This window comes from Oryctolagus cuniculus, chromosome 21 (genome assembly GCF_964237555.1).
Source record: "Oryctolagus cuniculus chromosome 21, mOryCun1.1, whole genome shotgun sequence".
NCBI classification, from domain to species: domain Eukaryota; kingdom Metazoa; phylum Chordata; class Mammalia; order Lagomorpha; family Leporidae; genus Oryctolagus; species Oryctolagus cuniculus.
Genome location: NC_091452.1, coordinates 24,389,650 through 24,414,699, shown reverse-complemented (window position 1 = coordinate 24,414,699; position 25,050 = coordinate 24,389,650). Strand labels below are relative to the sequence as shown.

The 25,050-nt window shown below is 53.7% G+C and overlaps 1 protein-coding gene across 1 annotated transcript in view; it reads right to left on the bottom strand.

Moving 5' to 3' along the window:
• The window catches only part of LIMK2 (LIM domain kinase 2), a 68,052-nt gene that overhangs the window by 17,839 nt on the left and 25,163 nt on the right, over window positions 1-25,050 (bottom strand). The window contains exons 3-4 of the mRNA XM_008272149.4: window positions 667-802; window positions 144-253 (exon numbers count right to left, since the gene is read on the bottom strand). Coding sequence (XP_008270371.1) covers window positions 144-253; window positions 667-802 — 246 coding nt within the window. The remainder of the gene's footprint in view (window positions 1-143; window positions 254-666; window positions 803-25,050) is intronic.

The following is a 25,050-nucleotide window of genomic DNA, read 5'->3' as shown; positions in this document are numbered from 1 at the left end:
TTATAGAGCTGGCTAAGAGAAAGAGCATTTCTGTGACAGGAATCCAGAGCTCTGATGACGGTCTTTCCACCCAGTTCACCTGCTGCCCCCGGCCCTCTGCTGGCCGCCGCGGAGGGGAAGGACAGACACAGGACCACCCTTACCAGTAGAGGGTGGCATGCTGCACCAGAGCGTACGCGTCCCCATCCTCGATGATCACCTTGCAGCTCATGCACGCAAAGCACTCTGGGTGGTACTTGAACTCTCCGGCCACCTGTGAGCAGGAGGGGAGAAGGGTACACAGGGGCAAGGAAGTGAGTTATTGCTGTTGCTGGAGTGAGGAGAGGTGGGGGCGAACGACCTCTCGTCCAGGATCTATTTCTGTCAAGGCCCGCCCCCTTCCCCGGGGGTTCCACTCAGTCATGAGAAGGCTGACAGCTCCTCCACTGCAGGGTTGGGAACTTGTGATTATGCCTGAAGTGCTTTGTCCAGGGCGTGTACAGGAAGCAGAACCCCTCTGCAAGCCCACTCCGGGGTCTCCCTTTCAGATTCTGAACACCCCGTAAGGTCCCCTCCCAACGCTGGACTGGCAGAATGAGTAACTAAAGGGAGAGGCCTTGGCGGATGGCCGTGGGGAAGCAGAGGCGCGGTCAGTGGCCAGCACGGGCAGGTGCAGGCCTCACTCACCATGACAGGCCCTGTCATCAGCAGGGAGCACCCGTGGCAGAACTCCCCGAACTTCCCCCAGTAGTCCTTGTGGCAGTACAGCTTCCCATCCTTCTCATAGTACCAGTTGGTGAGGGGGTCTTGGCACTCGGAGCACCTGCAAGGCACGACACAGATGGGACCTTCCTGCATGCCTGAAGCCAGACCACAGGGCCGACCGCTGCCTCCCAGGTCTGACCACGAAACCAACAGCACCGCTGGGAAGGCCAGGATGGGGGCAAAGTTACAGCTTAGTGCTCTTTTGCCCACGGAAGTCGGCTCAGCATGAGTGGGGCCCCAGAAACCAGCTCTGTGCTGCTGCCTCTGTAGACACACCACTGTCTCTTAATCTCTGGGCCTTGGAGCCCTTTGAGAACCTAAGTAACAGCCTCCCCAGAAGTGCACACCTAAGGAAAAACCGCGCATCTAATTTGGGCACGGGGAACGTGTAGCATCCCAGGTCCTCTGAAACACAGTCCGAGTTCCCCCCTTAGAGGACCTCCAGGTCAGACACTTGACTCCAAGAGCCAACGCACTCAATCACATCCACCCTTCACTACTGAGGGGGCAGGGCGTTCTTGCCAAAAACAGGTTAAGCACGAAGAAACTTGTCGGGCAAATCCAGGATGTGGTCACACTCTGTGCGATAACTGTTCCAGAGTCTTCCACAAAGTTAAAGTCATGGGGGGGAGAGAGGAGCATAGATTTTAAAAGGCCTGGAGACAACTAAATGATGCATACACCTTGTAGTTTTGGGTTGAAAAAGGAAACAGCCACAAGTGGTACTATGTTTTTTGGAACTAGAAAATCTGTATTTGAATGACTTATAGGTCTTATATTTATAATAATATATTTCTTATATATTTATAATATTTTTATATATTTAAATATTACTTGAACTATATATATTTTATATATAACTATATATTATTTGAACTATATATATATTACTTTGAAATGATTGCCGATTTTCTTAAATCTGATCATGATATTTTATTTAGAATCCTTAGGAGAAACATATTAAAGTATTTCAAGATTAAAGTCAAGAGGCCTACAACTGACTTTTCTAAAGAGTTCAGCAAATATAAATAAGGGGGGGGCATAAAGTTAATGAAATGATGAATTTAGGTGAAGGGTACATGGGGGTACCTTGAGCTACTCTTGCAACTTTCCTATATACGTGTTTCAAAATGAAACATTGGGAGAGAAACCCAGGTCTCCGTTAGCACCCTGCAAGACCTACGTGTTGGATGCGCAGCCCCCTTCTAGCTCACCACCTGTCCGCACAGGTGCACCTCCCAGCCGGGCCAGCCCTGTTCTCGGGCCATCTGCGCATACCCCTCCTCCTTCCTTTGGGGCCTCCCAGCATGCAGAGCCACGGCCCCGGAGCCCTGGCTGCCATGTTCCTTCTAGTTAAGGCTCCCCCTCTTGTCGTCACAGCCTCGCGCCACTCACGTTGCCCACGTCCCCGCTTCTGAGAGGCAGGGTGGGGCTGGCCTCTTGGCTTGAATCCTGATCCTGCCACTTTGGAATTACGTCACCTTTTTGGCGAGGTCCTTCATTCCTTTGACCCCGTTTCCTCACCTGTTAAATGGTCTGTTGTGAAAATTAAATGAAATAATATGTATTAAAAGTACAGACGGCCTATATAACAGTAGAGAGTTAGTATGGTAGGAACTCAATGAATGGTAATGACAATGCTAACATAATGGTAGCTCATGTTACTGTGCAGCTTTGGACAATTTCTTTCAGTAGCTCTCCTTGACAAACTGTAACTAACAGTGTCGGACGACAAAGAACCAGTGTGAGAACTAAGTCCGTGGATGAGAAAGTCTCCTGCAGGCAAGTGTATTATTATAATAACTCGCTTTGCAATGCAGATGGAAGACAGGAACACAAGGTGCCCTACCCCATCTTTTAAGAGCTTATAAAGAGTCGAGGAAGACAAAAGTCTAAACGAAACAAGGCAAGATGAGAGGCCAGGATGAGTGTGTCACTTCTGAGCACGGCAGAGGCACAGCAGGGAGACAGGACTGAGCTGAAGCAGCTGAGCTGGAAGGTCTGGAGAGGCAGGACCCTGGGAGTCCATTTATCTTTCGGGAGCGGCTTTTCCTGCTTGTCCTACGGCCTTGAGAGCTGGGGATGGTGTGAAGGGTGTGGACCTGAAGTGCCTAGCACCGTGAGGGAGGGTGGAGGCAGAGAAGACCCTGTTCCAGGGACATGGTTCAAATCCTTCGCCATGTAAGATGCACGTTGGATGAAGCCTACGTTGAGAGACAGACGTGGCTTCAAGTTCTTGGGTGCTGCGTGTGCTTGCACAAGCCCTTTTCCCCTTCTGGGTTCAGCTGCCCCACCTGCAAAATGAGGGGGACAGACTGCACACTGCACCCCAGGATCCCTCAATTCTATCTCTGTTTTTCTCTAGTCGATCCCAGGTACAAATTACAGCACCACACTCTTACTACCGGAGTGGTCCTGGGCCAGCCACCCTCGTCTTCTCGTTCGTGACATGGCAGTAAGGGCTGTAGGGTGCCTAGCAGAGGGCCAGCACTGGAGCCAGGGGCCTGCTTCCTACCTTCTGATGCACACCTCCTGGGTGGGCACCTGCCTCCCTCACTACACTGAGAGCTCCCGGAGGACAGAGCCGGTATCCCATTTACGCCTGGTGGACTCAGCACCTAGCAAGGGACCTGGCAGAGTAGGCCCTTGACAAATGTTTCCAGATGGAAAACCAGAGAACAGGCAAGCCTGGGTGGGAAAACAAGGGTTCTGTGGCTCACGCTCACCAGACCCTGCCTTTCTCCTGTGTGCCGTGGAGGAAAGTTGGTGCAAGACGTCTGCACCCAACTGCAGGCCTGGGCTCTGTTACGCCTTCACAATGGTATGTGCGCTGCAGGGCATGGGAGCACCAGAACACACCCTCCCTTCTATTGCCAATATCCTGCTTTTGTTCACTGCAAGTAGCCCAGGCCAGGCCCATGTTGGGGAGCAGGGAGAGAAGCGAGTGCAGGCACGCAGGACACGGCCGAGCCGGCCTGCTGGGGAGCCACCCCGTCGACGCACGGATCTGTGTCAAGGAATGCCTTTGAGCGGCCCGGCCAGCTGTATGGCCAAAGCTGCAGCCATAGATGCCTTTGAGGAACAGGAGGGAGGGCTGTGGGTCCTTAAGCTCTGTTTCGTCACAGAACACAACCGGGTTCTGAGCTCACTGGAGACGTTGCCGAGGCAGACTTTGGAGTTGTAACCATATCCCCAGGTACTGTATGAGTTGCCTTAGACTATCTTTGACCCTGAATGCTAGTACGCTCATTCTGGTTTTACAGACCAGAAAGACTGAAAAGCAGAGTCGACGTTAACGTCACCCAAACCCAAGTGATGGAGACAGAATCTGAACCCAAGTGTACTTGGCGAGGGAGCCTTGTCCCCATCACTCGAGGGACACAGCACCTCTCGTGGCTTCTCATCTGTGAAGATAAGGACGCGGGGAGCCCTGATGGCTCCAGTCGAGTTCCTTCAGGTGTCACCACTGAGCAGTGTTTCTCCTTTAGCTCAAAGAGCATTAAATGGCACAATTAATGCTCCCCTTGCTCACAGTATTCTGTTCCCCCACAGTCTGTTCTTTGAAGAAAAGGACCCAGAACACACTGGATCCTTCGTGCAAGTGGAAGGGGCTATTCAACAGCATCCTGCCTCGGATTCTCCGAGCCCACGGTCACCGAATGTTCTTCCCCCCCAAGTGAAGGCACCCTCCTCCCACCCAGCTGTCAATTTTTGAAAATTTCAAGTAAAAGTCAAAATCTGCTCCATCTGCAGGCCTAAGGGCGGGCTGCTGGGAGGCAGGAGAGCCGACGCCAGGGCTGAGACACTGGCCACCGCCCTCTCCTGATGAGCCCAGGTGTACAGAGCTGAAATCTTCAAACGAGGGACGAGCATGGGGAAGCCACTGAGGCTGTGCCTAAAGACCCCCTCCCGGGTTCCTCTTCCCGAACAGTACCAAGGGCCTGGGCCGAGTGAACAGAAAGAACCCTGGTGGCCGGCGCAGATCACACGGAGAGGTCCTCTGAGTTAGCAGAGATTGGTTCATCCCCTGAGACTTTCACAGACAACTTTCATTTTCTACTTGTCCCACCTGAGTCCAGTTACCCTGTGACTCTGAGCCTCGGCTTCCTTGTCTGTACATGGACGATTGACAAAGTCTAACGGAGTTGTAAGAATTAAATTACATACACATGCTTCAGATGATGGCTGGCTCCCAGCAGGAGTCCAGTGGGAGTTCATTTGCTTTCCTCCCTAATCTGGAACACCATGGGGGAAATGTAGACAGAGCCCTTTCCCTTCCATGCCCATGCGATACAGCCCTGTTGTGTGGTGCAGAACCCAACAGCGTTCTGTAAATAGAGAAGCAAGGTCCTAAAATGATTTGTTTACCCAATCAATTAGAAGTCCATCAGTTCTAACCCATTCCTATCAATTAAGGTACAGGCTGTGCAGCTGGCATGGGTGAGAACAAGCAGGTGGCTGGGAGAAGCCAGGTGAGATAAGACACAGACCCAGCCCGACCAAAAATGTTGATGGGTAAATCTGAATCCGCCCCCTCCCCAGGCCAGGGGAAGAGGCCATTGTTACCGTGGATTTACCCACCTTAAAGAACAAGCCCCCCAGGCCCCAGGTTAGATGCTTACCCTCAACCTGGCCTGGTGAGCAGCCAGTAGTGGGGAAGCTCCTACCAGCCTCTGAGCTCTGCCTGGGCTCACGGGGAGAAGGGGCAGCTTGCTCCTCTATAGCCTGCGTGCACCGGCTCTGGGGATGCCAGCTCTCCCCGCCCTGGGCCCTGAGGGTGGCTCCGACAGGGGCGGGGAGGACTCTGGCCACCAAAGCCCAGCCTCTTACCACCAAAGGTCCCTGGAATTACTCCTTCCTGCAGCTCCTACAGACTGAAACAGTCTGTCAATCAAGCAGTAACCATTACAGAATATGTTGTTATCCTACTCAAAAAAAATTAAACACATAATGAGCCTCTGATCAGCAAGAAATAAGCGTTCCCAGAGCGTGCTGACTCGGTTCCAACCAAAAGCCAGGAAACCCTGAGTTTCAAGCAATTCGGTGCAGTCATGCTACAGTTAAAGATACGGCCTCCGTTCTTTAGGGGGAAAAAAATGGAGAAGAGCTTCAGTGCCTCTGAGGAGCCACACGAGTTGCGGGGTGGAGAATCGAGTCCTTCGTGACTCGGACGAGGAGAAAAAGCGTCCCAGGGGACGTAAGGCCGCTGCCAAGGGCCACTGCTAAGCTGGGCAGCGCTAAGAATAATTTTCCCCTTTAAACATGGGTTGTTTTAGAACACAAAGGTGCACTTGTTTTCCTCCAGAGATAATGTGTAAACCAAGCTCGTTAAATACACTGGTGGACAGGCAGGGAAACCCGAAAAAGAAAAATCCTTTAAAGACATAGGACAAAAGTCATTTTTTTGTGTGTGAATTTCAGCCTGAGGTGTTTTCTCACTTGGAAGTGCACCTGCAGCCACAACTCACCCCACGTGCTAATGGCATGGGCGGGGAAGGCGGGGCAGAGGGACCCTGTGTGGGGCCCAAAAATTACCTTCTTCACTCCCTGCTCCCTCTTCCCTCCCTCACACGGTCACGCCTGATCATGTCCCCGTGGAATCTGGTTGCGTCACTTTCCCTGCAACCACAGCCCCAGAACTCCTGTGGACTTTCCACTCTCCCAGAGGCCTGAGGGTCCAGGACTTAATTTGTTCCACAGAAATCTGGCAAGGGCCCCTGTCCAGTAGCCACCCCACCCCCCCCCATTCTCCAGAGGAGGTCCCTGGGCGGGCACCTGGTCAGCCAGGGGCACGTCCTATCCTAAAGGAGGGGCTGAGAGAGGAAGCAGCTTTCTGAGCAGGCAGGGACTCACACCCACACCTGGAGACCAGGGGTCTGGGTGGTCCCTCCCCTGAGGCACTGAGGCCCTATGGCTATCTCTTCAGAACTGGCTGCAGGAATGTGGCCTCTCACTTGGGGGAGGGGAGAAGCCCAGAGTCAGTCAGTAACCCCCCCCCCAACTCCAGGTGGGCAAGGGGAACTGGGGGGGCGTGGTGAGTTCACCAGGCTCCCCAGAGGGGCTGGGCAGAACAAGATGACAAAGGACAGCAGGGTCTGAGTGGCTGCACTGGGAGCCCAGCCCTCCGAAGCCCAGGTGGAGGCTTTCAGTCTCTGCTGTAGCTCCAGCCCCCCCACCCCCTCCAGGTCCTGTGTTCCTGAAAACTAAAAGGTGACAGTGTTCCTCCTGGCTCCTGAAGGGACAACCCTGCCCACAAGCTGCCTCTCTCAGGATTAAGAAAAAGCATTAATGAGGACCTGGGCTGGGGGCTGCTCCCACACCCAGCATCTTGACCACCTCCCTCCTATGCTCAAGGTCAATGCCCACGGGCCTTCAACATGTCCGGTCACCTGTCCCCTTTCTCTGCTCTCAGCTGGGAGAGGAGAGCAAACCTGAGAGTGGCGGGGGATGGGTGTACAGCCCCACCCCCCCAAAGGATGAGGGGAAACTCAGACAGCCAGAAAAAGCCAGCCAGGGAGACCCCACGTGTTCACTCTGTTGAAACCAGTTGCCTCATCTGTAAAACGAGAGATTAAGGGATAAAGTGCCTGGTGGAGTCAGCACCCGCCGCTCACCAGGGTGCAGCGATTCTGGGAAGCCACCCAGGGGATCCTGCTTTGCTGCCCAGGGCCCGGCCACCTGACTGGCACCCCAGCGGCGAGGCGTTGAGCGCCAGGAGCTGGGCTGGGGGAAGCCAGAAGCAGAAGTCAACCATGACCACGGGTGCGGGGGAGGCAGCCCTTGGGACAACAGACTGCTCCCGAAGAATAACAACAAGCCCCACCCCAGGCAGGAACCGGCTGGCTCCATTCCGCAAGGGACCCAGAGGGCCAGAAACCCCCTGGGGAGTTTCTACTACTGAAGGTGGGCAGTGAGCAAAGAAAGCCTGCAGAGGTGCTGGGGCCTGGGGGAGCGCCTGCCCTGGCTCTTCCCCCGCAACCAGGCTCACCTGGGAGCCCAGAAGCCCTTCAGCGCCAGGGGCAAGAGTGCCTGCCATTAAGAGAACAAACATTTACATGGGGGCCTACTGTGTCCCGGGCTACCCACACCCAGGTCTTCCACACTTTGGCAGAACCTGCCCGTCCTGCTTGTTGGGACAAATTCCTGGGCAGGCAGCATGGCCCGCAGGTAAGACAGGCAGAGCTGGGAGAGCTGCGCCTTCCTTGCGCTCGGTCCCCGGAAGCAGTGACACCAGGAACACGCTCGCTGAGCGGCGCCTTCTGGAGGGTCCCCAGCTGTGTCTAAGAAGGAAGGGGAGCCACTCACACCCCGCGCCTCACCACTGCCAGCACCCCATCGGGAAGCCTGGGCCAGGACAGCTCTGCCTGACAGCAGCGATGGCTGAGGGAGAGAGGCAGATGCACAGAGACAGCAGTGGGAGAAGGACTCAGACCCACTCACCGAAACGGGTCCCTGGAGGTGAAGTACGCTGGGACGGACAAGTAACTCCCCATCTTCTTCCCACAGCAGACAAACAGGCTCAGCTGCAAACCCGGCTGGCAGGGCCTCAGGCCGGCTGCAGCCGGCCACCATGACAGGCCCAGGGCTCTCGGCACCTCTGGCTGGCGGGGCGGGCTGCCCGGCGCTCACCTCTCCCTCCGGAGCCGGAGGGGCGAGAGGACTCCAGGCCACTCGCTCCCCGGCAGATTCCCACGGGGGCTCATGGCTGGCCCGGCTCCTCCCCGGTTCTCGGCAGCTCCGGTGGCCCCGGCAGCCCCTGGGGACTGCGGGAGACCCACCTCTCTGCCTGAGGCTACAGGCTACACACACACAGGCGTTCCTGGGCTGGGGCCGGTGACTAGCTAAGAAAGAGGCGCTGCTGTCAAGTTAGCCTTCTTCTCCAGCCCCTCCCCTGAATGAGGGAGGGAGGAGGGAGGGAGGAAGAGGAGGGGCTCCTCGGCAAACCGAGGTGTGTGGTTGGAGCAGCTGTTAGGAAACAGACCTTGCAGGCAAGGGGTGGAGCTGGGCTGGAGCGAGGCTGCAGGCAGGCGCCACAGACAATAACTGGGGCCGGCTGCATGTCCATCCCCGGGCTGGGCTCTGGGCAGGCGAGAGGGCCAGCGTGTCTGACTCCAAACGTCCCCAGCCCGAGGAGCTGCCTAAAGGACATAACTCTGCTCAGAGGTAAAGGGAAGCCCAGGATGCCAGCTCCAGGCAGAGCCCCGCCCCCCAAGGGTGGGGGCGGGGCAGGTCCAGAGATCCATCCCCAGATGCCGGTGGCATCTGCTCTGTCCAGGCACCAGGGCCTCCATTCATCCCCTCCCTCTGCCCCAAGAGTTGGCCATTAGTAGCTGCCACTACATTCTGCAGGGCAGGGCGGGGCGGGGCGGGGCAGGGCAGGGCAGGGCAGGGCAGGGCTGCAGATGATGGGAAGCTTAGAAAAATGTACCAGACGACTGACGCGTCTCCGTACTGTGCGCATGCTTGTATTTCCTCAAGACAGGAGTTACCACCACTTTATAAACAAGCAAAGTGAGGTACAGGGCGATCCCTGAAGGTCAAAAAGCTGCTCCGTGGCAGGGCCAGAGTTTGCTTAATAGTAATTAATTAAATTTCATTTTATTAGAGAAAGAGAGATCTTCCATCTGCTGGCTCACTCCCCGAATGCCAGCAATAGCTGAGGTTGGGCCAGGTTGAAGCCAGAAGCCAGGAACTCCATCTGGGTCTCCCCCATGGTGAGCAGGGACTCGATTACTCCAGCTATCACCAGCTGCCTCCTAGGACGTACATCCGCAGGAAGCCGGACTGGAAGTGGAGGTGCTGGGACTTGAACCAGGCACTCTGATATGGGATGCTGGGGTCCCAAGGACACCAGACACCTTCCCCTAGGGCTGGAGTTTAAACACAGGCTCAAGTGACTTCAGGGCTATATTTTCATTCTGCCTCTTAAGGAGAAACACCTCTTTCAAAATCCTCAGCAAAGGGGCTGGCGCTGCCGTGTAGAGGGTAAAGCTACTGCCTGCAGTGCCGGCATCCCATATGGGTGCCAGTTCGAGTCCCGGCTGCTCCACTTCCTAATCCAGCTCTGTGCTATGGCATAGGAAAGTAGAAGCAGAGGAAGATGGCCCACGTGCTTGGGCCTCTGCACCCATGCAGGAGACTGGAAAGAGGCTCCTAGCTTCAGATGGGCCCAGATCTGACCATTGCAGCCATCTGGGGAGTGAACCAGCAGATGGAGGACCTTTTCCTCTCTCTGTCTAATTCTGCTTTTCAAATAAATAAATTAAAAAAAAAAAAAAACAGAAAACAGGGTCGGCGCCATGGCTCACTTGGTTAATCCTCCGCCTGCGGTGCCAGCACCCCATATGGGCTCCGGGTTCTAGTCCCGGTTGCTCCTCTTCCAGTCCAGCTCTCTGCTGTGGCCCGGGAGGGTAGTGGAGGATGGCCCAAGTGCTTGGGCGCCTGCACCCACGTGGGAGACCAGGAGGAAGCACCTGGCTCCTGGCTTCGGATCGGTGTAGCTCCAGCTGTAGCAGCCATTTGGGTGGTGAACCAAGGGAAGGAAGACCTTTCTCTCTGTCTCTCACTGTCTGACTCTATCTGTCAAATAAATTAAAAAAAAAAAAAAAAAAACCACACACACACACACACACCCTCAGTAAGTAGACTGGAGCCCAGCCAGATCACCAGTCGCCCTCTCTCCTTCAATCACTCTTAAAAATACCATCCACTGGCCTCAGTAGGCAGCAGTGGTAACCATGCTTCTCAAACTGAAAAATGGGGCCTGGTGGAAGAGAGGGCCTGGGATGCACAGTGGGATGATGGGCCTAGGGATCTGGAACGGAAGCCCACTCACAGAGCCCCGGCGGCGAGGATGACCAAACCAGAGCCTACGATCAGGAAAAGCCCCTCACCCCATGCCTGCAGAGCTGTGAGGTTTGAAAAAGCAAGGCTGCTGCAGGAGGCTGGGGAACACCAGTGACACCGGCTCTCTCCAAACAGGCACACAACCCTCTCCCCTGCACAGAGTCCGAAGTCACCTTGCAGCTTCTGTCTCTCGCTGCGAACCACGGCAGGAATGCCTGTGACAAAGGTGGTGGCTGAGTGACAAGGGAGCCTTTTCCCAGTCTTCCACCTGGGCACAGGGACATCAGCAAATGTGCTAAGCTTGTTAATAAGCTACCATTCATTTAGTGCTTAATCCGTGCTAGGCCCTGTGCTAAGTGCTCTTTAGTATCTTTCTTTTTTCTTTATTTTCACTTTACCTGAAAGGCAGAGATCTTCCATCCGCCGGTTTGTTGTCCAAATGCCTGCTATAGCCAGGGCTGGGTCAGGCCAAAGCCAGGAGTCCAGAACTTAATCTGAGTCTCCCACATGGGTGGCAGGGACCCAAGCACCTGAGCCATCAGTGGCTGTCTCCCTGAGTGTGTGTTGGCAGGAAACTGGGTCCGAAGTGGAGAAGCCGAGTCTTAAGCCATATGGGAATGGGAGTGCCCCGACCACCGTGCCAAATGCCCACTCCTATGTGTCATATTTAAATGGCCCCTGTGTGGGGTGGAAGTCATCATCCCCATTTAACAGAGGAGGAAACTGAGGCTCTGAGCGAGTGATGTCACTAGCCTGAAGACAGGCAGCTGGCTTCCAGGGCCTGAGCAAAGCCGACTCTGGAGCAGGGGTCATGGCAATCTGCCTGTGAAGGGCCACGGAACAAAAATATTTTAGGTTCTGCAGGCCACACAGACTCTGCTGCCTGGACAGCACTGTGTCCAGCTGTGCCTGGACAGTGCAAAATCATACAACACAAACGCACGTGGCTGTGTTCTGCTAAAACTTTATTTATGGACACTGACATGTAAACGTCGTGTAACTTCCACTCGTCACCAGATGGTCTTTGGTGTCCCCCCTCCCCCTCACAATCACTGAAAAACGGAAAAATCACAAGTTGTGTAAAGATAGGCAGCGGGCCACGGCCTGCCCACCACCTCTGAGTTCTAGAGCCACAGAGCGCCGTGGCCCTGCCCACCACCTCTGAGTTCTAGAGCCACAGAGCGCCGCGGCCCTGCCCACCGAGTCTGACAGAGAAGAGCGGCGTCCCTGCAGAACTCTGCCGTCTTATCACGGGCAGCTGCGGCGGGGCCAAGCCCTGCCTTTAACCCACACTACTCACAGCTGAAGGACCACAAGCACAGAGAGGCTGATCACTTGCCCGAGGTCACCCAGCTGTGCAAGTCAGAAGTGGACTGAGGCCCTGAACCCTGACTGCACAGTGTAGACTGAGCTCTACCAGGCTGCACTAGAGCTCGGCCTGGGCCCACGGCCAGACTGTCTGGGTTTGCATGCGACACTGCGCTGCACGTAAGCCCTTGGCACAGAGTCTGGAACACATTAAGGGCTGATAAATGTTAGCTGTTAATATCATTAAGACTATTGTTACCACTACCATAGGCTGCTACGAGGTCGTTAGCAAGTCCCTGCCTCCGTCTGGGCCTTCGTTAGGTGTTTAAATAGCTTCCAGCTTCAACATTTTCCAGCCCTAGGAAGCTGCGAGGGACCCCGGTTTGCCTGGAGTCTCAAGCTGAGTTTACGCCTCTTGAAGTCAGCCTTGAGGGGGTCAGGATCCTGGCCTGGGAGCCCCAAGGAGGAGGTGGAACGGATTGGAGGGGTGGAAGAAGGGAGGAGGACAATGCACAGGACTCGGAACCGGCTGCCCAGTTGCAGACCCGTGCGCTCTCTTTCTTACAGCCACAGAGCCGACTATTTCTCACCGAAAAATCTGTTACGTTCTCCTGCAATTTGATCAGGCAAGAAGGGGCCCCCAGATGAAGACTGGAACTAGCAAATTATCTTCTAATTGCACCCTCTGATTTCCATCTGATGAACCAAGTGCAGATGGAAGAAAACGCAAGCCACAGAGCGACCAGGGCCAGGGGGCCCGTGAGCATAACTCCTCTTGACATTTCACACAGCTCTGCTGTTCCAGTGGCGGCGGCGCCGTGAGTCGGTGTCTAGGAATGCGAGCAGGAGGCTCAGGCGTTCTGCTCTCCCCCCACTCCCTTTCACAAAGGACTCGGTGGGTGGGTGGCTGCGGGGATAGTGAGAAGACATCTCAGTGCCATGAAAACTGCCTCCCCCTGGAAGAGGGGCAGCCGTCTCCCCCCACCCCCACCCCGCGGCCTGGGCTGGAGCGGAAGCCCCGCCCAGGCGGAATCCATTTGACCCCTGTAAATCCAGACTTCAGGAGGAACCTCTTGAAAGATGGATCACCAGATGTGCTAAGCCGCTGGCTGCTTAGACCCGCGCGTGTGGTTCCTCGGGGCCAACTTCAAAGGGCCCCAGCCACCCAGAACTGGGAGGTGAGAAGTCACAGGCGAGAGGGTGCGTGTCCCCCTCCTGCCCTTGGAAATGGGTCCCGGGTGGAGACCTGCTCTTCCAGGTCCCCAAGCCTCAGAGGACTCAGCAGCTACGGCTGCCAGAGGCGACCGCGGGGATCCTTGCTTAAAATGGCAGGAAAGGAGCTAATCTCCTGCACGTTTCAGGCGGGGAGCCTAGCAAACGGACTCAACCAGCAGAGACAGGGGGCTTCCAGGCGACTGCATCTGACAGGCTGCAGAACAATGGCCCCAAAGCCGGCAGTCCCCAGGGGAGGGCTCCTGCAGGGGTGAGGGGTGGCGAATGAATGAATCACCCCGCCTCTCCTCTCCTGCGACGGCGGCTCTGGTCACATCACTCAGGGAGCTGCCTGTGTTCACTGGAGGCCCTCTGTTGGCAGGGAGGACTCCAGGCAGGGAAGGGACTCTGCTGCCTAGGTGAGCCAATCTCCTGTCGCTCGCTCTCCTGCCTCTGCTGCTCCCCTCCCACTCTCCACACAGCAGCAGCACTTTCACTGCTGGGGACTTTGCCTAGGGAAATACCCCGACAAATGTGCAGACACCTGTTCAGTGTAGCATGGTTTCACACAAAAGCATCAGGAATGACCCATGTATCTGTTGATGGAGGCAGGCCAAAAATAACAACACAGCTACACAACAGAATACAATGCAGCTGTTAAAAATAATGAGGTAGGTATGGGGCTGGTGCTGTGGCGTAGCGGGTAAAGCCACCGCCTGCAGTGCCGGCATCCCATATGGGCACCGGTTCGAGTCCCGGATGCTGCACTTCTGATCCAGCTCTCTGCTGTGGCCTGGGAAAGCAGTAGAAGATGACCCAAGTCCTTGGGTCCCTGCACCCATGTGGGAGACCCGGAAGAAGCTCCTGGCTCCTGGCTTCGGATTGGTGCAGCTCCGTCCACTGAGGCCATCTGGGGAGTGAACCAGCAGATGGAAGACCGACTCTCTCTCTCTCTCTCTCTCTGCCTCTTTGTAACTCTGCCTTTCAAATACATAAATAAATAAATCTTTAAAAAAGAATGAGGTAGATCCTAGGTACCGAAACACAAACTGTCCAGGGTAAGATGTCAGGTGAAAAGTTCATGCGTCAGGGGCAGGTGCAGCAGCTGTCACTTAGGACACTTCTGTTCCATATGGCAGTGCCTGGGTTCTGGCTCTGCCTCTCTTCCAATTCGAGCCTCCTGCTAATACTGCACCGTGGAAGGCAGTAGGTGACGGTTTAAGTACTTGGGTCCCTGCCAGCAAGTGGATTGAGTTCCCAGCTACAAGCTTCAGCCTGGCCCAGCCAGAATGACTCAGTGGATAGAAGATTTCTCTGCCTTTCAAAAAACTATTATTTACTTATTTTTAAAGGTTTATTTTATTATTTGAAAGGCAGAGTGATATATAGAGAGTTCTTCCATCCACTGGTTTATGCCCCGAATGGCCTCAGTGGTTGGGGCTGGGTTAGGCCATAGCCAGGAGCCAAGAACTCCATCTGGGTCTCCTACATGGGTTCAGGGGCCCAAATACTGGGCCATCGTCTGCCGCTTTTCCAGGCATATTAGCAAGAAGTTGGATCGGAACCAGAACATGCTGGCATCTTAAGCTGTGGCTTAACCCACTGTGCCCATAGCACCAGCGCCAAACAAATAATTGTTTCAAAAAAGCAGGACTTCAATATTTGAAAAAAACATCAATAGTATCCAAATGGTAGGAAACGGGTGCTGTTTCATCCTGGCTTTATGTCTCACTGCTTTTAAGCAGCAGCTGAAAGCCACGTGGCAGTCTTCTAGGATTATATATAAGGATTATATGCAGACATTTTAGGCAAGATTATACTGTACACTCTCTGAAGCTTGGATTTTTAAAAAATATATTTTATTTTATTTTATTTTATTTATTTGAAAGGCTGAGTTACACAGAGAAAGGGTGAGACAGAGAAAGAGAGCTCTTTCATCTACTGGTTCACTCTCCAAATGGCTACAATGGCTGGGGCTGGACCAGTCCGAAGCCAGCAGCTGGGAAGTCTATCTGGGTCTCCCATAAGGGTAGCAGGGGCCCAGGTATTCAGGTCATCACCAGCTGTCTCCCAGGGTGTACATTAGCAGGAAGCTGCTGGATTCAGGGGTGGAGCTGCGACTTGAACCTGGGGTACTCCACAATGGAAAGCGAGTGTGTCAAGCAAACGTCTTAACTACACATAGCCACCGCTGAAGTGCTTTTTTTTTTTTTAATTAATTTATTTATTTGAAAGGCAAAGTTATAGAGAGGCAGAGGCAGAGAGAGAGAGAGGTCTTCCATCCGCTGGGTCACTCCCAGTTGGCAGCTGGTGCTGCGCTGATCTGAAGCCAGGAGCCAGGAGCTTCTTCCGGGTCTCTCACATGGGTGCAGGGGCCCAAGGACTTGAGCTATCTTCTACTGCTTTTCCAGGCCACAGCACAGAGCTGGATGGGAATTGGAGCAGCTGGGACTGAACCAGTGCCCATATGAGATGCTGGCACTGCAGGCATCGGCTTAACCCACCGGTCCCCTGTGGAGCTGCTTTTTAAAATGATAAACGAACAACAAAAGAAGTCCCATGTCTTAGAGTAAACAACACCTCACACTTTGTCCAACAGCAAGAACTACCAGGCGCACTGACTCAGACCCCAGGGTTGTCACTTCAGCTTCCCAAGTGCTCCGGCCACCTCCTGCCCCGCTCCATTTCCTGACTTTGCCACACAAAGTTCTCCCCAGTGGCACCCCAAACCTCTGCTCTCGTGGTTACTCCACAGCCTCCTAGGTCTCCAGTTGTGGCTTTTTTGTCATTCTTACTGCAGCCCCAGCTCCAACAGAGCACTCATTCTCAGCGGGATTCCCTTGATGTGACCCCAGGTGCACAGCACACAGCAAAGGCTCTGTGCCCACGTCTGCCTCCTGTCCAATCAAACTGTGTAGGTAGGTGCCCACGGATGCCTGGTAAATAAACACACGATTCAAGACGTCCATTATGAAGGACACTACAGTACTAGAAGAGTGATGACAACAGGTGTTTAGAAAGCATTTTCAGTTTACAAAAAGCTTTTATAGTCATCATCTGGTTTAGTGCCTGTAACAACCTCTCAAGAGTACCTACAGCACAGGCAGGGCACGGGAAGCCCCGGGATATTAATCCAAGTTGACTTGGCAGAGAGGAGCAGGATCAAGGTCAAGAGCAGGCTCTAGCCGGCGCCGCGGCTCACTAGGCTAATCCTCCGCCTTGCGGCGCCGGCACACCGGGTTCTAGTCCCAGTCGGGGTGCCGGATTCTGTCCCGGTTGCCCCTCTTCCAGGCCAGCTCTCTGCTGTGGCCCAGGAGTGCAGTGGAGGATAGCCCAAGTGCTTGGGCCCTGCACCCCATGGAAGACCAGAAGTACCTGGCTCCTGCCTTCGGATCAGCGTGGTGTGCCGGCCGCAGCACGCCGGCAGCCATTGGAGGGTTGGAGGGTGAACCAATGGCAAAGGAAGACCTTTCTCTCTCTCTCTCTCCCACTATCCACTCTGCCTGTCAAAAAAAAAAAAAAAAAAAGAGCAGGCTCTGCTGACCTCAGATCCCATGCCCTTCATGCCCTTCTTCACATGGTCCTTATCAAGGCATTCGAGAATCTTCCTGGGTATGTTGAGCTCTTGCATCTGATTTTCCTGGATTTCCTGCCTGCATTCTTGCTGTCAGGATATTATGAAAGAGCTTAGCAAATGACTTGTAGAGATACAAGAGAGGGCCTCATGATGAGTAACCTAGTGAAAACGTGGAGTCAAGTCCACTTAGCCATTACTAATTCTCTGCAGCTGGGTCCCAGTGATCACCGAGTCTTCTAAGTCCAACCGTTCCATTATCTGCCCCGAACTTTCCAAAAGGAGTCAGATCAACAGGATCAGAGGTTTACTTTTCCCAGGATCTCTTTTTCCTCCTGTTTGAAAACAGGGCTATTTCCACTTTTGTTTTACTAACAGATTCTCAGAGCCAGGTACGTGGTAGGTTTGGCACTAATAGTCATTGTACTTTTGGGGTATCGCCCCATTCTTCACAGTTTCTCCAAAGTTGCTAACAGCAGTTCCAACATGGGGATGATATTTATTTTTATTCCTTTTTTCAGTACGCTGGGATATAATCTCCCTGGTCTGAGAGTCGGAACACACTGCATGTAACTGGGAACCCTCATACATTTGGACTGCCCGTTCTCCATGCCGACTTTAAAGGTTAAAGAGCAGTAGGTGGCGCCGCGGCTCACTAGGCTAATCTTCCACCTTACGGCGCCGGCACACCAGGTTCTAGTCCCGGTCGGGGCGCCGGATTCTGTCCCGGTTGCCCCTCTTCCAGGCCAGCTCTCTGCTGTGGCCAGGGAGTGCAGTGGAGGATGGCCCAAGTGCTTGGGCCCTGCACCCCATGGGAGACCAGGAGAAGCACCTGGCTCCTGGCTCCTGCCATCGGATCAGCGCGGTGCGCCGGCCGCAGCGGCCATTGGAGTGTGAACCAACAGCGAAAGGAAGACCTTTCTCCCTGTCTCTCTCTCTCACTGTCCACTCTGCCTGTCAAAAAAAAATAAAAGGCAGTAGGGGCTGGTGCTGCGGCACGGTGAGTAAAGCTGCCAACTGCAGCGCTGGCATCCCATATAGGCACTGGTTCAAATCCTGGGTGCTCCACTTCTGATCCTGTGAATGTGCCTGGGAAAGCAGTGGAGGATGGCTCAAGTGCTCGGGCCCCTGTACCCATGTGGGAGACCTGGACGATTTTATTATTTTTTTAAATAAATCTTAAAGTAAAAGTTCATAATCTTTAAAAATGGCGGGGGGAGAGGGATTGGGCTAAATCTCTACAGTTCTATCCAATGCCAAATTCTGTTCTTTTCTCTTTCCTTTTTACCTGATTAAGATGGATACAGGGCCCAGCGCTGTGGAACAGTAGGTTAATCCTCTGCTTGTTGCACCAGCATCCCATATGGGTCCCGGTTCTACTCCTGGCTGCTCCTCTTCCAACTCAGCTCTCTGCTATTGCCTAGAAAAGCAGTAGAAGATGGCCCAAGTCCTTGGGCCCCTACACCGGTGTGGGAGACCCGGAAGAAGCTCCTGGCTCCTGGCTTCAATTGGCCCAACTCCAGCCATTGCAGCCATTTGGGGAGTGAATCAGCAGATGGAAGACCTTTCTGTCTCTCTCACTGTCTGTAACTCTACCTGTCAAATAAATAAATAAAATCATTAAAAAAAAAAGATGGATACCAAGGGGGCCGACACTGGGCATAAGGGGTAACACCACTGCCATCCCATATGGGTGCCAGTTTATATCCTGGTTATTCCACTTCCGCTCCAGGTCCCCAGCCTGAGGAGAGCAGTGGAAGATGGCCCAAGTACTTGGGTTCCTGCTACCAATGTGGGAGACCCAGGTGAAGCTCCTGGCTCCTGACTTTGGCCCTGCCCAGCCCTAGCCATTATGGCCCTCTGGGAGGTGAAGCAGCAGATGGAAGACTTCTCTCTCTTTCCCCTCCATAACTCATTGAATAAACAAATAAATCTTAAAAAAAAAAAAAAAAAAAAAAGAGAGATGGATGCCAAGTATTATCTTTAGCCTGGGACTTATTAACATGACATGATGTTCTAGAAGTAGTAGACACTTCAGCTCTCACTGAGTTCCGTGAACTAAGTACTGAGGTGGGCAGGCTTATATGTGGTCTCATTCAATTCTCATAATCCTGTGAGGCTGGGGTTGTCATCTCCTTCTAACATATGAAGGAGCCAGCCAGCGCCGCGGCTCACTAGGCTAATCCTCCACCTTGCGGCGCTGGCACACCGCGTTCTAATCCCGGTCGGGGCACCGGATTCTGTCCCGGTTGCCCCTCTTCCAGGCCAGCTCTCTGCTGTGGCCCGGGAGTGCAGTGGAGGATGGCCCAAGTGCTTGGGCCCTGCACCCCATGGGAGACCAAGATAAGTACCTGGCTCCTGCCATCAGATCAGCCGCAGCAGCCATTGGAGGGTGAACCAACAGCAAAGGAAGACCTTTCTCTCTGTCTCTCTCTCTCTCTCACTGTCCACTCTGCCTGTCAAAAAAATAAAAAATTAAAAAAAAAAGAACATATGAAGGAGCCAGGGGTTAACACAGAAGGTTATTTATCGTTCAAGGTCACAGGTCTAGGAATTGGCAGAGCTGAGATTTAACCGAAGTCTTTGGACTCGAGGTCCAGAACACTAAAACGGCCTCAAATAACTACACTTGCTATTTGATTTACTGCAGTATCTCTGAAAGTGTGGCCAAAGGAACAGAAGCACTGGACTCCTCTGGGCTGCCTGTTGAAGGGGCAGAATCCCAGACGCCACTGCTGCAGGCAGAACAGCGTCAGAGTGACTGAGAGCAGGGCTAGCAACGAGCACGCTACGGAACAGGCGTTTGGTGCAGTGGGGAAGATGCCCGCTGGGACGCAGCGTCCCAGAGCAGAGCTCCTGGCTTCAAGTCTCGGCTCTGCTTCTGCTTCCTGGGAGGCAGTGGGCAGCAGCTCAAGTGGCTGGGTCACTTGCCACCCAGGGGGAGGGGGCCCGGATTGAGTTCCTGGCCCCCAGAAAAGTGGGGAGTAAGCCAGTGGTTCAGAGCTCTGTTTGTTCATCTCCTAAGTAAAATAAATTTTAAAATATTAAAAAAAACCAATTTGCATTGTAAGCAAGCTCCAGTGTTTCTGATGCAGACTGAAGCTGCAAACCACTACTTTATTCCTTCCTAAGTGCCTCTCTACTTTATTTCATTTTACTCTCATAGTCACCCTGGGAGGTAGGCAGGGCCGATCACCAGTATGGCCTGCTATAACTGAGGAAATGAAGGCAAAGACAGGCTGTTCACCTTTTAATTTGGAAAGCAGCTTACTAAGCAGTGTTTGGTGACTGACAATTTGTGAATGAGCCTTGGCTCACTGGACGTGCGCCTCCCCATGTCATTCTTGCTTGTGGTAACTCCACAGTACCTGCCTGTCGCTCCTCAGTGACACTGGCGTGGCGTTCAAGCTGTGGTTCTAGAAGACAGGGCCGTTCTATTGAGAGACTACCTCTGGAAGGAAAAGAGTCTACAACAAACCAACGTGAGGGATGACATCAGCCAGCTTCAAGCACAGCTGCGGGTTCTGTGCTACCCAAGGGAGCAGAGCAGCTGATCAAAACCGTGGCCAGGCACCGCCAGGAGGTGTGACCAGAAGATGACTGATACACAGAAGCAAACGACCCTCACTCAAGTCTGGCACGAGGCGCTCAGGGTTCTCTGGGTCACGGTGGGCGGCGTGGAGGAAGACAACTGGTTGAATGTTCTGTCCCAGGGGAGAAGGGACTCTAGACTTTTGTAGGGGCAAGGAGAAAGAACAAGGCACAGTATTACAGAGTGGGCTCCCGCAGTTGCAGAAGGCCATTCACTGAGGCTTTGGCTTTACTGACTTAAGACTCAGGAGTTGGGGCTGGTACGGTGTCGCAGAGGGTTAATGCCCAGGCCTGAAGTGCCGGCATCCCATACGGGCGCTGGTTCTAGTCCCAGCTGCTCCACTTCCAATCCAGCACTCTGCTATGGCCTGGAAAAGTGGTAGAAGATAGCCCAAGGCCTTGGGCCCCTGCACCCATGTGGGAGACCCAGAAGAAGCTCCTGGTTCCTGGCTTCGGATTGGCGCAGCTCTGGCCGTTGCAGCCAACTATGGAGTAAACCAGTGGGTGGAAGACTCTCTCTGTGTGTAACTTTGACTTTCAAATAAATAAATAAATATTAAAAAAAAAAAGCCTCAGAAATGCTGGAGGTCTAATAAATCTTGCTTGTAAACCTTAAAAAAAAAAAAGACTCGGGGTGACAATTAGAGACTGAGATTCTACTCCACCGCTCACCTCCGAAGGAACGGTCTTGCCTGGAAGAGGACCACAGAGCAGAGAGATGGTGATGGGGCATACGGAAGGCCAGAGAGCTACATCAGCCAGCAAACACCCTGGCTGCTTGCTGTACTCCGGGCACTCTGCTAAGCTCTGGGCAACAAAGACGAACCAGATCAGGCTCTACCTTCAGAGAACTTCTGCTTGTTGGGCCCGGCGCCGTGGCTCACTAGGCTAATCCTCCGCCTGCGGCACCGGCATCCCATATGGGCACCAGGTTATAGTCCAGTTGCTCCTTTTCCAGTCCGGCTCTCTGCTGTGGCCTGGGAAGGCAGTGGCAGTAGAGGATGGCCCAAGTGCTTGGGCCCTGCACCTGCATGGGAGACCAGGAGGAGGCACCTGGCTCCTGGCTTCAGATCGGCACAGCGCCAGCCACAAAGGCCATTTGGGGGATGAACCAACGGAAGGAAGACCTTTCTCTCTGTCCCTCTCACTCACTGTCTGTAACTCTACCTGTCAAATAAATAAATAAATAAATAAAATCTTAAAAAAAAAAAAAAGAACTTCAAGCCGGCGCCGTGGCTCAATAGGCTAATCCTCCACCTTGCGGCGCCGGCACACCGGGTTCTAGTCCCGGTTGGGGCGCCGGATTCTGTCCCGGTCGCCCCTCTTCCAGGCCAGCTCTCTGCTATGGCCAGGGAAGTGCAGTGGAGGATGGCCCAGGTGCTTGGGCCCTGCACCCCATGGGAGACCAGGAAAAGCACCTGGCTCCTGGCTCCTGCCAGGATCAGCGCGGTGCGCCGGCTGCAGCGGCGGCCATTGGAGGGTGAACCAACGGCAAAGGAAGACCTTTCTCTCTCTGTCTCTCTCTCTCACTGTCCACTCTGCCTGTCAAAAAAAAAAAAAAAAAAAAAAAAAAAAAAAGAACTTCTGCTTGTAGATGTGTACCCCAAGAGTGCTGCCACATGTGCCTAACAGATACTGCCAGGTCATAACTGAGGCATGCGTGGCTGGCACTGTGGCACAGCGAGTAAAGCCGCTGCCTGCAGTGCTGGCATCCCTTATAGGCACCAGTTTAAGTCCTGGCTGCTCCACTTCCAATCCAGCTCTCTGCTATGGCCTGGGAAAGCAGTAGAAGATGGCCCAAGTCCTTGGGCCCCTGCACCCACATGGGAGACCCGGAAGAAACTCCTGGCTGCTGGCTTTGGATTGGCCCAGCTCTGGCCATTGCGGCCATTTGGGAAGTGAACCAGAGGATGGAAGACCTCTCTCTCTATGTAACTCTGACTTTCAAATAAATACATAAATCTTTAAAAACAAAATAACTGAGGCATGAGGAGAACACCACAGAGAGAGAGGTCTCCTCTGATTGCTGGGGAGGGGTGAGGGGGATCTGGAGGGGCTCGTCCACAGGGATGGGAGTGTTGGCTGACTCCAGCAGGCTGCACGCCAGGCACACAGGAGACACTCCAGCCTGAAGGAACAACATGTGCAAATGCACTGGGGCGTGAAAGAGCCCGGTGTGCTCACAGAACACTGAGCAGGTCTGTCAGCTACAGGCAGGGCACACACGGGCAGCGAGCAGAGAAGCCTGCAATGCTGGGAGCCAGCAGGTGTGACTCACAAAAGACCAAGTCTGCCAGGCCAAAGAGGTACCCATGGGCAGCAAGGAGCTACCAGAGGTGTTTAAGCAAGCAGAGGTCCCCAGAAAAAACAGAACACAAACACGAAGAACACAGAGAGGATGCTGATCCTTAGCTGCCAGTTCGGCTCCCTGGATGGGCACCTGCACCTCAAGTCTACGGCTGGCTGTTGTCTATGTTCATGTGGAGTTTGCTGGCCAAGTAATGTTTCCACCCAGCGGCTGTGCCTTTGTCCTGGGGCCACATCTCTACTGACTTGCTCATCTGACTTTGAGATTTATTATTTACGGGGCTGGCACTATGCAGTAGCGAATAAAGCCACCGCCTGCAGTGCCAGCATCCCACATGGGCACTGGTTCGAGTCCTGGCTGCTCCACTTCTGATCCAGCTCTCTGCTGTGACCTGGGAAAGCAGAAGATGGCCCAAGTCCTTGGGCCCCTGCACCCACGTGGGAGACCCAGAAGAAGCTCCTGGTTCCTGGCTTCGGATTGGCACAGCTCCAGCCATTGCGGCCATCTGGGGAGTGAACCAGCAGATGGAAGACCTCTCTCTCTCTCTCTCTCTCTCTCTGCCTCTCTGTAACTCTGCCTTTCAAATAAATAAATAAATCTTTTTTTTTTAAAGGTAGAGCAACTCAGACAGAGGGAAAGATGGAGAGCGAGCGAGAGAGAGAGAGGTCTTCCATCTGCTGGTTCACTCCCCAGATGACCCCAACAGCCAGGTCTGTGCCAAGCTAAAGTCAGGCTGAAGCCAGAAGCCACCCGGGGATGCCACTTGAGCGGCAGGGGCCAGTACTCGGGCCACCTTCTGCTGCCTTCCCAGGTGTATTAGCAAGGAAGCTGAATCAGAAGCAAAGCAGCCGACACGAACTGACACTCCAATATGGAATGTGGGCATCACAGGCAGCAGCTTGACCCACTGTGCCACCGTGCCTTGCTCTGACTTCTTCATTTTAACAGCCAAGGTTTGTATGGGCTCTGAGCAATAAGGGTGTGACTGCAACGTCTGGTGTCCAGTCATCACTACTGCTCCGTGACACCGACACAGAATGGACACCCAACTTTCAGCACCAAATGCTGCCGTCACACGGATGCTTCTCTGGCTGCTCTGGAAGAAATCCTTTGCTGTCTCTCTCCTTCAGCTGCCTAAAATGCTGGAAGACTCCTGCTGTCACGAAGCAGCAGCAGGCCCACAAGGCAGTACCTCGTGCTTGAGGAAAAGCCTAAGGACTCCGACACGGCACAGGACATCTACCCAAAGGGCCTCGCTCACTGTCAAACGGCCCTGCTGCCTCGGCTGCCGTGGGCACGGGGTACCCTCACTAAGTGGCTGAAAGTGCCTGCCACGGTTCACCAGGTCACCCAGGCCTTGTACCACCAGCCATTCAACTCTGCTTCAGTTGGCCCACAAGAACACACCAGAGAGAAGGCACGAGGAGTGGGGTTGCTTGGCTGAGAAGAGAGTTGTTGGCAAAAAGGATTTTTCTAGATCGCGTGTCTTCTGAGCAGGGGTCAATGCTGTTAGCACCTTGGTGAATAAGGCTCACTGGCTGTGACTGACATGATGTGAATCCCAGCGAGCTGGCTGGCTTCCTCCCTGCCCTGTGTCGTAAGACGGGGGCTCCCCACTGCAGTAGCTCAGGGAAAGCCAGCCTGGGACACCTAGGCTCTGGGAAGACCTGTTGCCTTCACACAGGCTAACTCGGAATACAAGGGAGCTCCGGCTAAGCTGGTGGAAGCTACCAGGGCCGACCACAGTGGCAGGTACGATGCGATCCACTGTCACTAAGGAACGAGGTCTTGGGTCCGAATTCTGGCTCTCATTGTCAAGCTGGAAAAGGCAAAGCCGAAGGAACTCACCACTGAACTGGGGTTTAAATGTACAGCATTCAGGGTTCCATACATAAAAATAGTAATTCTTCCCCAGCCAGTGTTTGTTGGGGAAAAACAAAACAAAACCCTGAAGGCAATGCCAGAAAAGAAGCCCTGGCCTGGCAGAAACCTGAAAACCTGCCCTCATCCACAATAAAGTTGCTGTGTGATCTTAGGCAGCCATTATACCTCTCTGGGCTTCTATTAAAAACAACAACAAAACCACACCTGGTAGGTCAATGCTGCAAGAAACAAGGAGGAAGAGGGTGTGGACAGAGAAAGACTCCTGGCAAACCACCCAGAGACCTCTGCAGGGCTGGCGCCAAGGTGGATGTTCCTCATCTGGGCCTGATTTTTTTGGTCTTCTCGTCCAGAAAGAGATCCTCGCGATATCTACAGAGGTACAGACACGCTGTGATGATTCTGGACTAAGCACTTACCAGCCCACACGTCTATTTATCAGCCGGCAACTGAGATCAGAAGTCCTACAGCCCATATCTAGGGATGTATTTCTTTCCTTCAGAAAGTATCTCTGGGAGCATGGACTTAAAGGAAAGGCAAACGAGCAGCCACGGAGAGAAACCTCATGCTGGCAGTGGGCAGTCAG